General features: G+C 58.5%; 1 protein-coding gene across 2 annotated transcripts; it reads right to left on the bottom strand.

The window, feature by feature from the left end:
- Positions 1-1,449: 1,449 nt before the first annotated feature.
- LOC107307446 (uncharacterized) lies at positions 1,450-11,117 on the bottom strand. 2 transcript variants are annotated; one of them, XM_085535486.1, is made up of 4 exons: positions 11,002-11,117; positions 5,254-5,361; positions 2,526-2,577; positions 1,450-1,634 (listed from the first exon to the last, which is right to left on the bottom strand). In XM_085535486.1, exons 1-4 carry the CDS (start codon positions 11,079-11,081, stop codon positions 1,452-1,454), a joined length of 423 nt encoding a protein of 140 aa, XP_085391612.1. In that variant the 5' UTR covers positions 11,082-11,117; the 3' UTR covers positions 1,450-1,451. The 2 variants fall into 2 exon arrangements, with proteins under 2 accessions (XP_085391612.1, XP_085391613.1); XM_085535487.1 differs by having other exon boundaries at positions 1,450-1,631.
- Positions 11,118-11,752: the final 635 nt, after the last annotated feature.

Genomic DNA, 11,752 nt, shown 5'->3' with positions numbered 1-11,752 from the left:
AGAGATGCCCTCTCAAGGCCCCTCACCCAATCAAATCCTCTCCCCCTCCCCAAGCCCCGCCCCCTCCAGATCCCTCACCCAATCAAAACTCCTCCCCCTGCAAGCTCCTCCCACTCTAAGCCCCTCCCCCTCTAAACCACGCCCCCAAACCAAGCCCCCGCCCCTCCGGGCCCCCTCACCCAATCAAAACCCCTCCCTCCCAAGCCCCGCCCTCTACAAGCCGCTCCCATTCAAGCCCCGCCCCCTCCCAAGCCCCGCCACCTCCAAGCCTCTCACCCAATCAAAAGCCTCCCCATCCAAGCCCCACCCCCTCCAAGCCACGCCCCCAATACAAGCCCCGACCCCTCCAGGCCCCTCACCCAATCAAAACCTCTCCCCTCCAAGCCCCGCCCCCAATCCAAGTCCCACCCCCTACAAGCTCCTCTCACTCTAAGCCACGCCCCCCTCCAAGCCCTGCCCCCTCTGGGCCTCTCACCCAATCAAAACTGCTCCCCCTCCAAGCACCGCCCCCTTTAAGCCACGCCCCCATCCAAAGCCCCGCCCTTTCTAAACCACGCCCCCTCCAGGTCCCTCACCCAATCAAATCCTCTCCCCCTCCAAGCCCCGCCTCCAATCCAAACCCCTCCCATTCAAGCCCGCCCCCTCCCCAAGCCCCGCCCCCTCCAGGCCCCTCACCCAATCAAAACTCCTCCCTTTCCAAGCCCCGCCCCCTCCAAGCCCTCCCCTCCAAGCCCCACTCCCTCCCCAAGCCCTGCCCCCTCCAAGCCTCTCACCCAATCAAATCCTCTCCCCCTCCAAGCCCCGCCCCCTCCAAGCCCTCCCATTCAAGCTCCGCCCTCTCAAGGCCCCTCACCCAATCAAATCCTCTCTCCCTCCCCAAGCCCCGCCCCCTTCAGATCCCTCACCCAATCAAAACTCCTCCCCCTGCAAGCTCCTCCCACTCTAAGCCCCGCCCCCTCTAAACCACGCCCCCAATCCAAGCCCCGCCCCCTCCAGCCCCTTCACCCAATCAAATCCCCTCCCTCTCCAAGCCCCGCCCTCTACAAGCCCCTCCCATTCAAGCCCCGCCCCCTCCCCAAGCCCCGCACCCCCAAGCCTCTCACCCAATCAAAAGCCCTCCCCATCCAAGCCCCACCCCCTCCAAGCTCCGCCCCCTCCAGGCCCCTCACCCAATCAAAACCTCTCCCCCTCCAAGCCCCGCCCCCTCTTTCAAGCCCCGCCCCCTTTAGGTCCCTCACCCAATCAAACCCCCTCCCCCTCCCCAAGCCCCGCCCTCTCCAGGCCCCTCACCCAATCAAATCCTCTCCCTCTAACCCCCGCCCCCTCCAGGCCCCTCCCACGCAAGCCCCGCCCCCTCAAGCCCCTCCCCTTCCCCAAGCCCCGCCCCCTCCCGGCCCCTCACCCAATCAAATTCCCTCCCTGTCCCCAAGCCCCGCCCCCCCAGCTGTCACTCACGGTGCACGTGACCGACTTGGCCGTCCCGGCCTCCACGAATCCCACGCGGAAGTCGTGATCTCCCCCATAATCCTCAGTGGCCGGAACCACGGGGGAGGGGGCGGCTCGGGGGGAGGGGGAGGGGCAGCGATCTCATTGGTCGATAGGGGGAAAACGGGATCCAATGGGCTCAGAGCCTGCTGTGGGGGGGGAAACAAAGGGGGCGTTCCTATTGGTCCGTTGTCTCATTGGTGGGGTCCTATTGGTCAGCCATCCCATTGGTGGGTTCCCATTGGTCAACTATCCCATGGGGGGCTCATCCCATTGGTGGGCTCCCATTGGACCTCCATCCCATTGGCCCTTCATCCCATTGGTCCGCCATCCCATTGGTGGGCTCCCATTGGTCCCCAATCCCATTGGTGGGTTCCTATTGGTCAGCCATCACATTGGTGGGTTTCTATTGGTCAGCCATCCCATGGATAGGTTCCCATTGGTGGGTTCCCATTGGTCAGCCATCCCATTGGTGGGTTTCTATTGGTCAGCCATCCCATTGGTCCCCCACGCCATTGGTAGGTTCCCATTGGGGAGCGTATCCCATTGGTGGGCTCCCATTGGTCGCCCATCTCACTTGTTTGCCATCCCATTGGTCCTCCATCCCATTGGTGGGTTCCCATTGGTGGGTTCCCATTGGCCCTCCATCCCATTGGTGGGTTCCCATTGGCCCTCCATCCCATTGGTCCCTTATCCCATTGGTCCCCCATCCCACTGCTGGGGTCCCATTGGTCGCCCATCTCACTTGTTTGCCATCCCATTGGCCCTCCATCCCATTGGTGGGTTCCCATTGGTGGGTTCCCATTGGCCCTCCATCCCATTGGTCCCTTATCCCATTGGTCCCCCATCCCACTGCTGGGGTCCCATTGGTCACCCATCTCACTTGTTTGCCATCCCATTGTCCGCTATCCCACTGGTAGGTTCCCATTGGTGGGTTCCCATTGGTAGGTTCCCATTGATGGGTTCCCATTGGTCCCCCATCCCATTGCTGGCTTCCCATTGGTCCCCATATATTCCCCCCCCCCCCAATTAAAACTTACCCAGCTCCCCTGATCCTCATAGAGGGGCAGCGAGTTCATGTCAGAGGGGAGCCTGAATCAATGGGGGGGGGCACAACAATATAGACCCCCCTATATAGACCCCCCCATATAGACCCCATATAGACCCCCTATATAGACCCCATATAGACCCCCCCCCATATAGACCCACCCCTATATAGACCCCCCCTATATAGACCCCCCCATATAGACCCCATATAGACCCCCCTATATAGACCCCCTATATAGACCCACCCCTATATAGACCCCCCCATATAGACCCCAATATAGACCCCCCCTATATAGACCCCCAATACAGACCCCACCATATAGACCCTACTCCATATAGACCCCCATATATAGACCCACACTATAGATTCCCCCATATAGACCCTACCCCATATAGATCCCCCTATATAGACCCCCTATATAGACCCCACCCCTATATAGACCCCCCCCCATATAGACCCCCCCTATATAGACCCCCCCATATAGACACTATAGACCCACCCTATATAGACCCACCCCCATATAGACCCCCCATATAGAACTCCCCTATATAGACCCCCCTATATAGACCCACCCCATATATACCCTACCCCATATAGACCGCCCTATATAGACCCCCCTATATAGACCCCCCCCATATAGACCCCCCCCATATAGACCCCCCCCACATAGACACCCCTATATAGACCCCCCCCATATAGACCCCCCTATATAGACCCCATATAGACCCCCCATATATAGATCCCCCTATATAGACCCCCCTATACAGACCCACCCCCATATAGACCCCCCCATATAGACCCCCATATATAGACCCCCCTATGTAGACCCCCACCCCATATAGACCCCCCCTATAGACACAATATAGACCCCCCTATATTGACCCCCCCATATAGACCCACCCCATTAGATTCCCCTATACCCCATATAGACCCTACCCCATATAGACCCACCCCCATATAGACCCCCATATATAGACCCACCCCCATATAGACCCTCCTATATAGACCCCCCCTATATAGACCCCCCCATATAGACCCCCCCTATATAGACCCACCTATATAGACCCCCCTATATAGACCCCCCGTATATAGACCCCCCTATATAGACCCACCCCATATAGACCCCCCTATATAGACCCACCCCATATAGACCCCCCTATATAGACCCACCCCATATAGACACCCCTATATAGACCCCCCCAATATAGACCCTCCCTATATAGACCCCCATATATAGACCCCCCATATAGACCCACCCCATATAGACCCCCATATATAGACCCACCCCCATATAGACCCTCCTATATAGACCCCCCTATATAGACCCACCCCCATATAGACCCACCCCCATATAGACCCCCCTATATAGACCCCCATATATAGACCCCCCATATAGACCCCATATAGACCCCCCCATATAGACCCCCCTATATAATCCCCCCCATATAGACCCACCCCATATAGACGCCCACCCCATATAGACCCCCCCTATAGACACAATATAGACCCCCCTATATTGACCCCCCCATATAGACCCACCCCCATATAGATTCCCCTATATCCCATATAGACCCTACCCCATATAGACCCACCCCCATACAGACCCTCCTATATAGACCCTACCCCATATAGACCCCATATAGACCCCCCCCCATATAGACCCCCCCTATATAGATCCCCCTATATAGACCCCCCCTATACAGACCCACCCCCATAAAGACCCCCCCATATAGACCCCATATATAGACCCCCCATATAGACCCCCCCATATAGACCCCCCCTATATAGACCCCCCCATATAGACCCCCCTATATAGACCCCCCCATATAGGCCCTACCCCATATAGACCCCCCTATATAGACCCCCCCATATAGGCCCTACCCCATATAGACCCCCCTATATAGACCCTACCCCATATAGACCCCCTATATAGACCCCCCCATATAGACCCACCCTATATAGACCCCCCTATATAGACCCTACCCCATATAGACCCCCTATATAGACCCCCCCATATAGACCCACCCTATATAGATCCTACCCCATATAGACCCCCTATATAGACCCCCCCATATAGACCCACCCTATATAGATCCCCCTATATAGACCCCCCCCATATAGACCCACCCCCATATAGACCCCCCCTATATAGACCCTACCCCATATAGACCCACCCCCATATAGACCCCCCCCTATAGACCCCCTATATAGCCCCCCCCATATAGACCCACCCCATATAGACCCCCCACACCCATATATAGACCCACCCCTATATAGACCCCCCCTATATAGACCCACCCCCATATAGACCCCCCTATATAGACCCCCTATATAGCCCCCCCTATAGACCCCCTATATAGCCCCCCCTATATAGACCCCCCCCATATAGACCCCCCACACCCATATATAGACCCACCCCTATATAGACCCCCCCTATATAGACCCCCACCCCCATATAGACACCCCAATATAGACCCCCCCTATATAGACCCACCCCCATACAGACCCCCCCTTATAGACCCTACCCCATATAGACCCCCCCATATAGACCCCCACCCCCAATATAAAAACCCCCCAATATGGAACCCCCCCCAATCCCTGCCCCCCCCCACCCAATATAGCCCCCACCCCACATAGACCCCACCCACCCCATATAGACCCCCCCCAATTAACCCCCCCCCCCAATTATAGACCCCCCCCCATTATAACCCCCCCCTCACATGCTCCACAGGTCCAGGAATCCCTCCGTTGGCTCCAGCAGCGGCTCCATTTCCTCCACCATCTTGGGCTGATTTTTGGGGGGGGGGCACCCGGGAGCTGGGGGTGCCCTGTAAAATAAATGGGGGGGGGGTCAGAATTAATGGGGGGGGGTCAGAATTAATGGGGGGGGGCAATAAATGGGGGGGGGGTTAATAAATGGGGGGGGGGAACAATTAATGGGGGGGGTTAATTAATGGGGGGGGCACAATTAATGGGGGTGCCCTATAAAATAAATGGGGGGGGGTCAGAATTAATGGGGGGGGGGTCATAATTAATGGGGGTGCCCTATAAAATAAATAGGGGGGGTCAGAATTAATGGGGGGGGGGTTTAATAAATGGGGGGGGGTTAATAAATGGGGGGGGGTCAGAATTAATGGGGGGGGGGGCACAATTAATGGGGGGGGGTTAATAAATGGGGGGGGTCACAATTAATGGGGGGGGGTGTAATAAATGGGGGGGGGGTCAGAATTAATGGGGGGGGGCAATAAATGGGGGGGGGTTAATAAATAGGGGGGGGTCACAATTAATGGGGGTGCCCTATAAAATAAATAGGGGGGGGGTCAGAATTAATGGGGGGGGGGGGCACAATTAATGGGGGGGGGTTAATAAATGGGGGGGGGTTAATAAATGGGGGGGAGCCAACCAAGGGGGGGGGGGGGGGGGGGGCACAATGCAATGGGGGGGCACAACACAGTGCCCCCCCATACAGACCCCCCCCATATAGACCTCCCCTATATAATGGAACCCTATGGATTCCCCCCCATAATGGATCCCTATGGACCCCCCCCATAATGGACCCCCCCATAATAGATCCCTATGGACCCCCCCCATAATGGACCCCCCCCATAATGGACCCCCCCATAATGGATCCCTATGGACCCCCCCCCCATAATGGAACCCTACGGACCCCCCCCATAATGGAACCCTATGGACCCCCCCCATAATGGACCCCCCCATAATGGACCCCTATGGACCCCCCCCCATAATGGACCCCCCCCATAAATAGAACCCTATGGACCCCCCCCATAATGGACCCCCCCATAATGGACCCCCCCATAATGGAACCCTATGGACCCCCCCCCATAATGGAACCCTATGGACCCCCCCCCATAATAGACCCCCCCCATAATGGAACCCTATGGACCCCCCCCACAACGGACCCCCCCATAATGGAACCCTATGGACCCCCCCCCCATAATGGACCCCCCACCATAATGGAACCCTATGGACCCCCCCCCATAATGGAGCCCTATGGACCCCCCCCATAATGGACCCCCCCCATAATAGAACCCTATGGGCCCCCCATAATGGACCCCCCCCATAATGGATCCCTATGGACCCCCCCCATAATGGACCCCCCCCATAATGGACCCCCCCCATAATGGAACCCATGGACCCCCCCATAATGGACCCCCCCCATAAAGGACCCCCCCCATAATAGAACCCTATGGACCCCCCCATAATGGACCCCCCCCATAATGGAACCCTATGGACCCCCCCCCATAATTGAACCCTATGGACCCCCCCATAATGGACCCCTATGGACCCCCCCATAATGGACACCCCCATAATGGAACCCTATGGACCCCCCCCCATAATGGACCCCTATGGACCCCCCCCATAATGGACCCCCCCCATAATGGACCCCCCCCATAATGGAACCCTATGGACCCCCCCCATAATGGGACCCTATGGACCCCCCCCAAAATAGAACCCTATGGACCCCCCCCATAATTGACCCCCCCCATAATGGAACCCTATGGACCCCCCCCATAATGGAACCCTATGGACCCCCCCATAATGGACCCCCCCCATAATGGACCCCCCCCATAATAGAACCCTATGGACCCCCCCCATGATGGACCCCCCCCATAATAGAACCCTATGGACCCCCCCATAATGGACCCCCCCATAATGGAACCCTATGGACCCCCCCATAATAGACCCCCCCATAATGGAACCCTATGGACCCCCCCCATAATAGACCCCCCCATAATGGAACCCTATGGACCCCCCCCCCCATAATAGACCCCCCCATAATGGAACCCTATGGACCCCCCCCCATAATGGACCCCCCCCCATAATGGACCCCCCCCATAATAAAACCCTACGGACCCCCCCCCATAATGGACCCCCCCCATAATGGACCCCTATGGACCCCCCCCCATAATGGACCCCCCCCCATAATGGAACCCTATGGACCCCCCCCCCTAATAGACCCCCCCCATAATGGAGCCCTATGGACCCCCCCCATAATGGTCCCCCCCCATAATGGATCCCTATGGACCCCCCCCCATAATGGACCCCCCCCATAATGGAGCCCTATGGACCCCCCCCATAATGGACCCCCCCCATAATGGATCCCTATGGACCCCCCCCATAATGGACCCCCCCCATAATGGACCCCTATGGACCCCCCCATAATGGACCCCCCCCATAATGGACCCCCCCCATAATGGAACCCTATGGACCCCCCCATAATGGAGCCCTATGGACCCCCCCATAATGGACCCCCCCCATAATGGAACCCTATGGACCCCCCCCATAATGGACCCCCCCATAATGGATCCCTATGGACCCCCCCATAATGGAGCCCTATGGACCCCCCCATAATGGACCCCCCCCCTAATGGAACCCTATGGACCCCCCCCATAATGGACCCCCCCATAATGGAACCCTATGGACCCACCCCATAATGGACCCCCCCCCTAATGGAACCCTATGGACCCCCCCCATAATGGACCCCCCCCATAATGGAACCCTATGGACCCCCCCCATAATGGACCCCCCCCATAATGAAACCCTATGGACCCCCCCCATAATGGAACCCTATGGACCCCCCCCCATAATAGACCCCCCCCATAATGGACCCCTATGGACCCCCCCCATAATGGACTCCCCCCATAATGGACCCCCCCCATAATGAAACCCTATGTACCCCCCCCATAATAGACCCCCCCCATAATGGACCCCTATGGACCCCCCCCATAATGGACCCCCCCATAATGGAACCCTATGGACCCCCCCCCATAATGGACCCCCCCCATAATGGAACCCTATGGACCCCCCCATAATGGACCCCCCCCATAATGGGACCCTATGGACCCCCCCCCTAATGGACCCCCCCCATAATGGAACCCTATGGACCCCCCCATAATGGACCCCCCCCATAATGGACCCCCCCCATAATGGACCCCTATGGACCCCCCATAATGGACCCCCCCCATAATGGACCCCCCCCATAATGGATCCCTATGGACCCCCCCCATAATGGACCCCTATGGACCCCCCCCCATAATGGACCCCCCCATAATGGAACCCTATGGACCCCCCCATAATGGACCCCCCCCATAATGGACCCCCCCCATAATGGAACCCTATGGACCCCCCCATAATGGACCCCCCCATAATGGAACCCTATGGACCCCCCCCATAATGGACCCCCCCCATAATGGAACCCTATGGACCCCCCCCATAATGGACCCCCCCCATAATGGAACCCTATGGACCCCCCCCCATAATAGACCCCCCCATAATGGAACCCTATGGACCCCCCCCCATAATAGACCCCCCCATAATGGAACCCTATGGACCCCCCCCATTATGGACCCCCCCCATAATAGAACCCTATGGGCCCCCCATAATGGACCCCCCCCATAATGGATCCCTATGGACCCCCCCATAATGGAACCCTATGGACCCCCCCCATAATGGACCCCCCCCATAATGGATCCCTATAGACCCCCCCATAATGGACCCCCCCCATAATGGACCCCCCCCATAATGGATCCCTATGGACCCCCCCCATAATGGACCCCCCCCCATAATGGAACCCTATGGACCCCCCCCATAATGGATCCCCCCATAATAGAACTGTATGGACCCCCCCCATAATGGAACCCCCCATAATGGACCCCCCCCATAATGGAACCCTATGGACCCCCCCCATAATGGAACCCTATGGACCCCCCCATAATGGATCCCCCCATAATGGAACCCTATGGACCCCCCATAATAGAACCCTATGGACCCCCCCCATAATGGACCCCCCCCATAATGGGACCCTATGGACCCCCCCCATAATGGACCCCCCCCATAATGGACCCCCCCCATAATGGAGCCCTATAGACCCCCCCCATAATGGAACCCTATGGACTCCCCCATAATGGACCCCCCCATAATGGACCCCCCCATAATAGAACCCTATGGACCCCCCCCATAATGGAACCCCCCCATAATGGACCCCCCCAAAAATGGACGCCCCCCATAATGGAGCCCTATGGACTCCCCCATAATGGACCCCCCCATAATGGACCCCTATGGACCCCCCCCATAATGGACCCCCCCATAATGGACCCCCCCCATAATGGAACCCTATGGACCCCCCCCATAATGGATCCCCCCATAATGGACCCCCCCCATAATGGACCTCCCCATAATGGACCCCTATGGACCCCCCCTATAATGGAGCCCCCCCATAATGGAACCCTATAGACCCCCCCATAATGGACCCCCCCCATAATGGAGCCCTATGGACCCCCCCCATAATGGACCCCCCCCATAATAGAACCCTATGGACCCCCCCATAATGGAGCCCTATGGACCCCCCCCATAATGGACCCCCCCCATAATGGAACCCTATGGACCCCCCCCATGATGGACCCCCCCCATAATGGAACCCTATGGACCCCCGCATGATGGACCCCTATGGACCCCCCCCATAATGGACCCCCCCCATAATGGACCCCCCCCCATAATGGACCCCTATGGACCCCCCCATAATGGAGCCCTATGGACCCCCCCCATAATGGAACCCTATGGACCCTCCCCATAATGGACCCCCCCCATAATGGAACCCTATGGACCCTCCCCATAATGGACCCCCCCCTAATGGAACCCTATGGACCCCCCCCCATAATGGACCCCCCCCCATAATGGAACAATATGGACCCCCCCCCATAATGGAACCCTATGGACCCCCCCCCATAATGGAACCCTATGGACCCCCCCCATGATGGACCCCCCCCCATAATGGAACAATATGGACCCCCCCCCATAATGGAACCCTATGGACCCCCCCCCCATAATGGACCCCCCCCATAATGGAACCCTATGGACCCCCCCCATGATGGACCCCCCCCATAATAGAACCCTATGGACCCCCCCACAACGGACCCCCCCCATAATGGAACCCTATGGACCCCCCCCATGATGGACCCCCCCCATAATGGACCCCTATGGACCCCCCCATAATGGACCCCCCCCATAATGGACCCCCCCCATAATGGAGCCCTATGGACCCCCCCCCCCATAATGGACCCCCCCCCTAATGGAACCCTATGGACCCCCCCATAATGGACCTCCCCATAATGGACCCCCCCATAATGGACCCCTATGGACCCCCCCCCACAACGGACCCCCCCCCACAACGGACCCCCCCCATAATGGACCCCCCCCATAATAGAACCCTATGGACCCCCCCATAATGGAGCCCTATAGACCCCCACCCCATATAGCCCTATACACAACCCCTACGCTTCACTTCCGCCCCCCATACATCCCCTATTTCACGCCCCCCCCCCAAACAACCGACCCCCCCCCCATTATCGGACTTTCCCCTTTCATCTGGACCCCCCCCCACCCCATTTATCCCCCCCCAGACCCCATAAATCCCCTATAAAAGCCCCCCCCCCCCCCCCTATATCCACCTCCGTCCGCCGCCGCTCGCTCCACGCGTTGGGGAATCCCCCAGCAATACGTCCCAGGGTGCACCGCGCCGAGACGCCATCTTGGAACGGAAGCTCCGTCCGCCATCTTGGGTGAGGGCGGCGCCATCTTGGATGAAGGCGAGGTTCCGCCATCATGGAAGAGGACGCCGATCCGCCATCTTGGAACGGAAGCTCCATCCGCCATCATGGGTGAGGGCGGCGCCATCTTGAATAAGGGCAGCGCGCCGCCATCTTGGGTGGGGGCGCCGATCCGCCATCTTGGATCCCATAGCTGGGACCCCCCCCCCATACCTGGGACCCCCCTATATCTGGGACCCCCCCCCCCTATATCTGGGACCCCCCCTATAGCTGGGACCCCCACCCTAAAGCTGGGACCCCCCCCTATATCTGAGACCCCCCCCTATATCTGGGACCCCCTTATAACTGGGACCCCCCCCTATATCTGGGACCCCCCTATAGCTGGGACCCCCCCCTATAGCTATGACCCCCCCCCATAGCTGGGACCCACTTATAGCTGGGACCCCTCCCCTATAGCTGGGACCCCCCCTATAGCTGGGACCCCCCCCTATAGCTGGGACCCACTTATAGCTGGGACCCCCCCCCTATAACTGGGACCCCACCCTATAGCTGGGCCCCCCCTATAGCTGGGATCCCCCCCTATAGCTGGCACCCCCCCCTATAGCTGGGACCCTTCCCTATAGCTGGGACCCCCCCCTATAGCCGGGACCCC

Source organism: Coturnix japonica, unplaced genomic scaffold, assembly GCF_054131305.1.
Source record: "Coturnix japonica strain WE unplaced genomic scaffold, WE-NBRP24 Scf127, whole genome shotgun sequence".
NCBI classification, from domain to species: domain Eukaryota; kingdom Metazoa; phylum Chordata; class Aves; order Galliformes; family Phasianidae; genus Coturnix; species Coturnix japonica.
The sequence above is the reverse complement of the archived record's forward strand: the minus strand, read 5'-3'. Positions and strand labels throughout refer to the sequence as shown.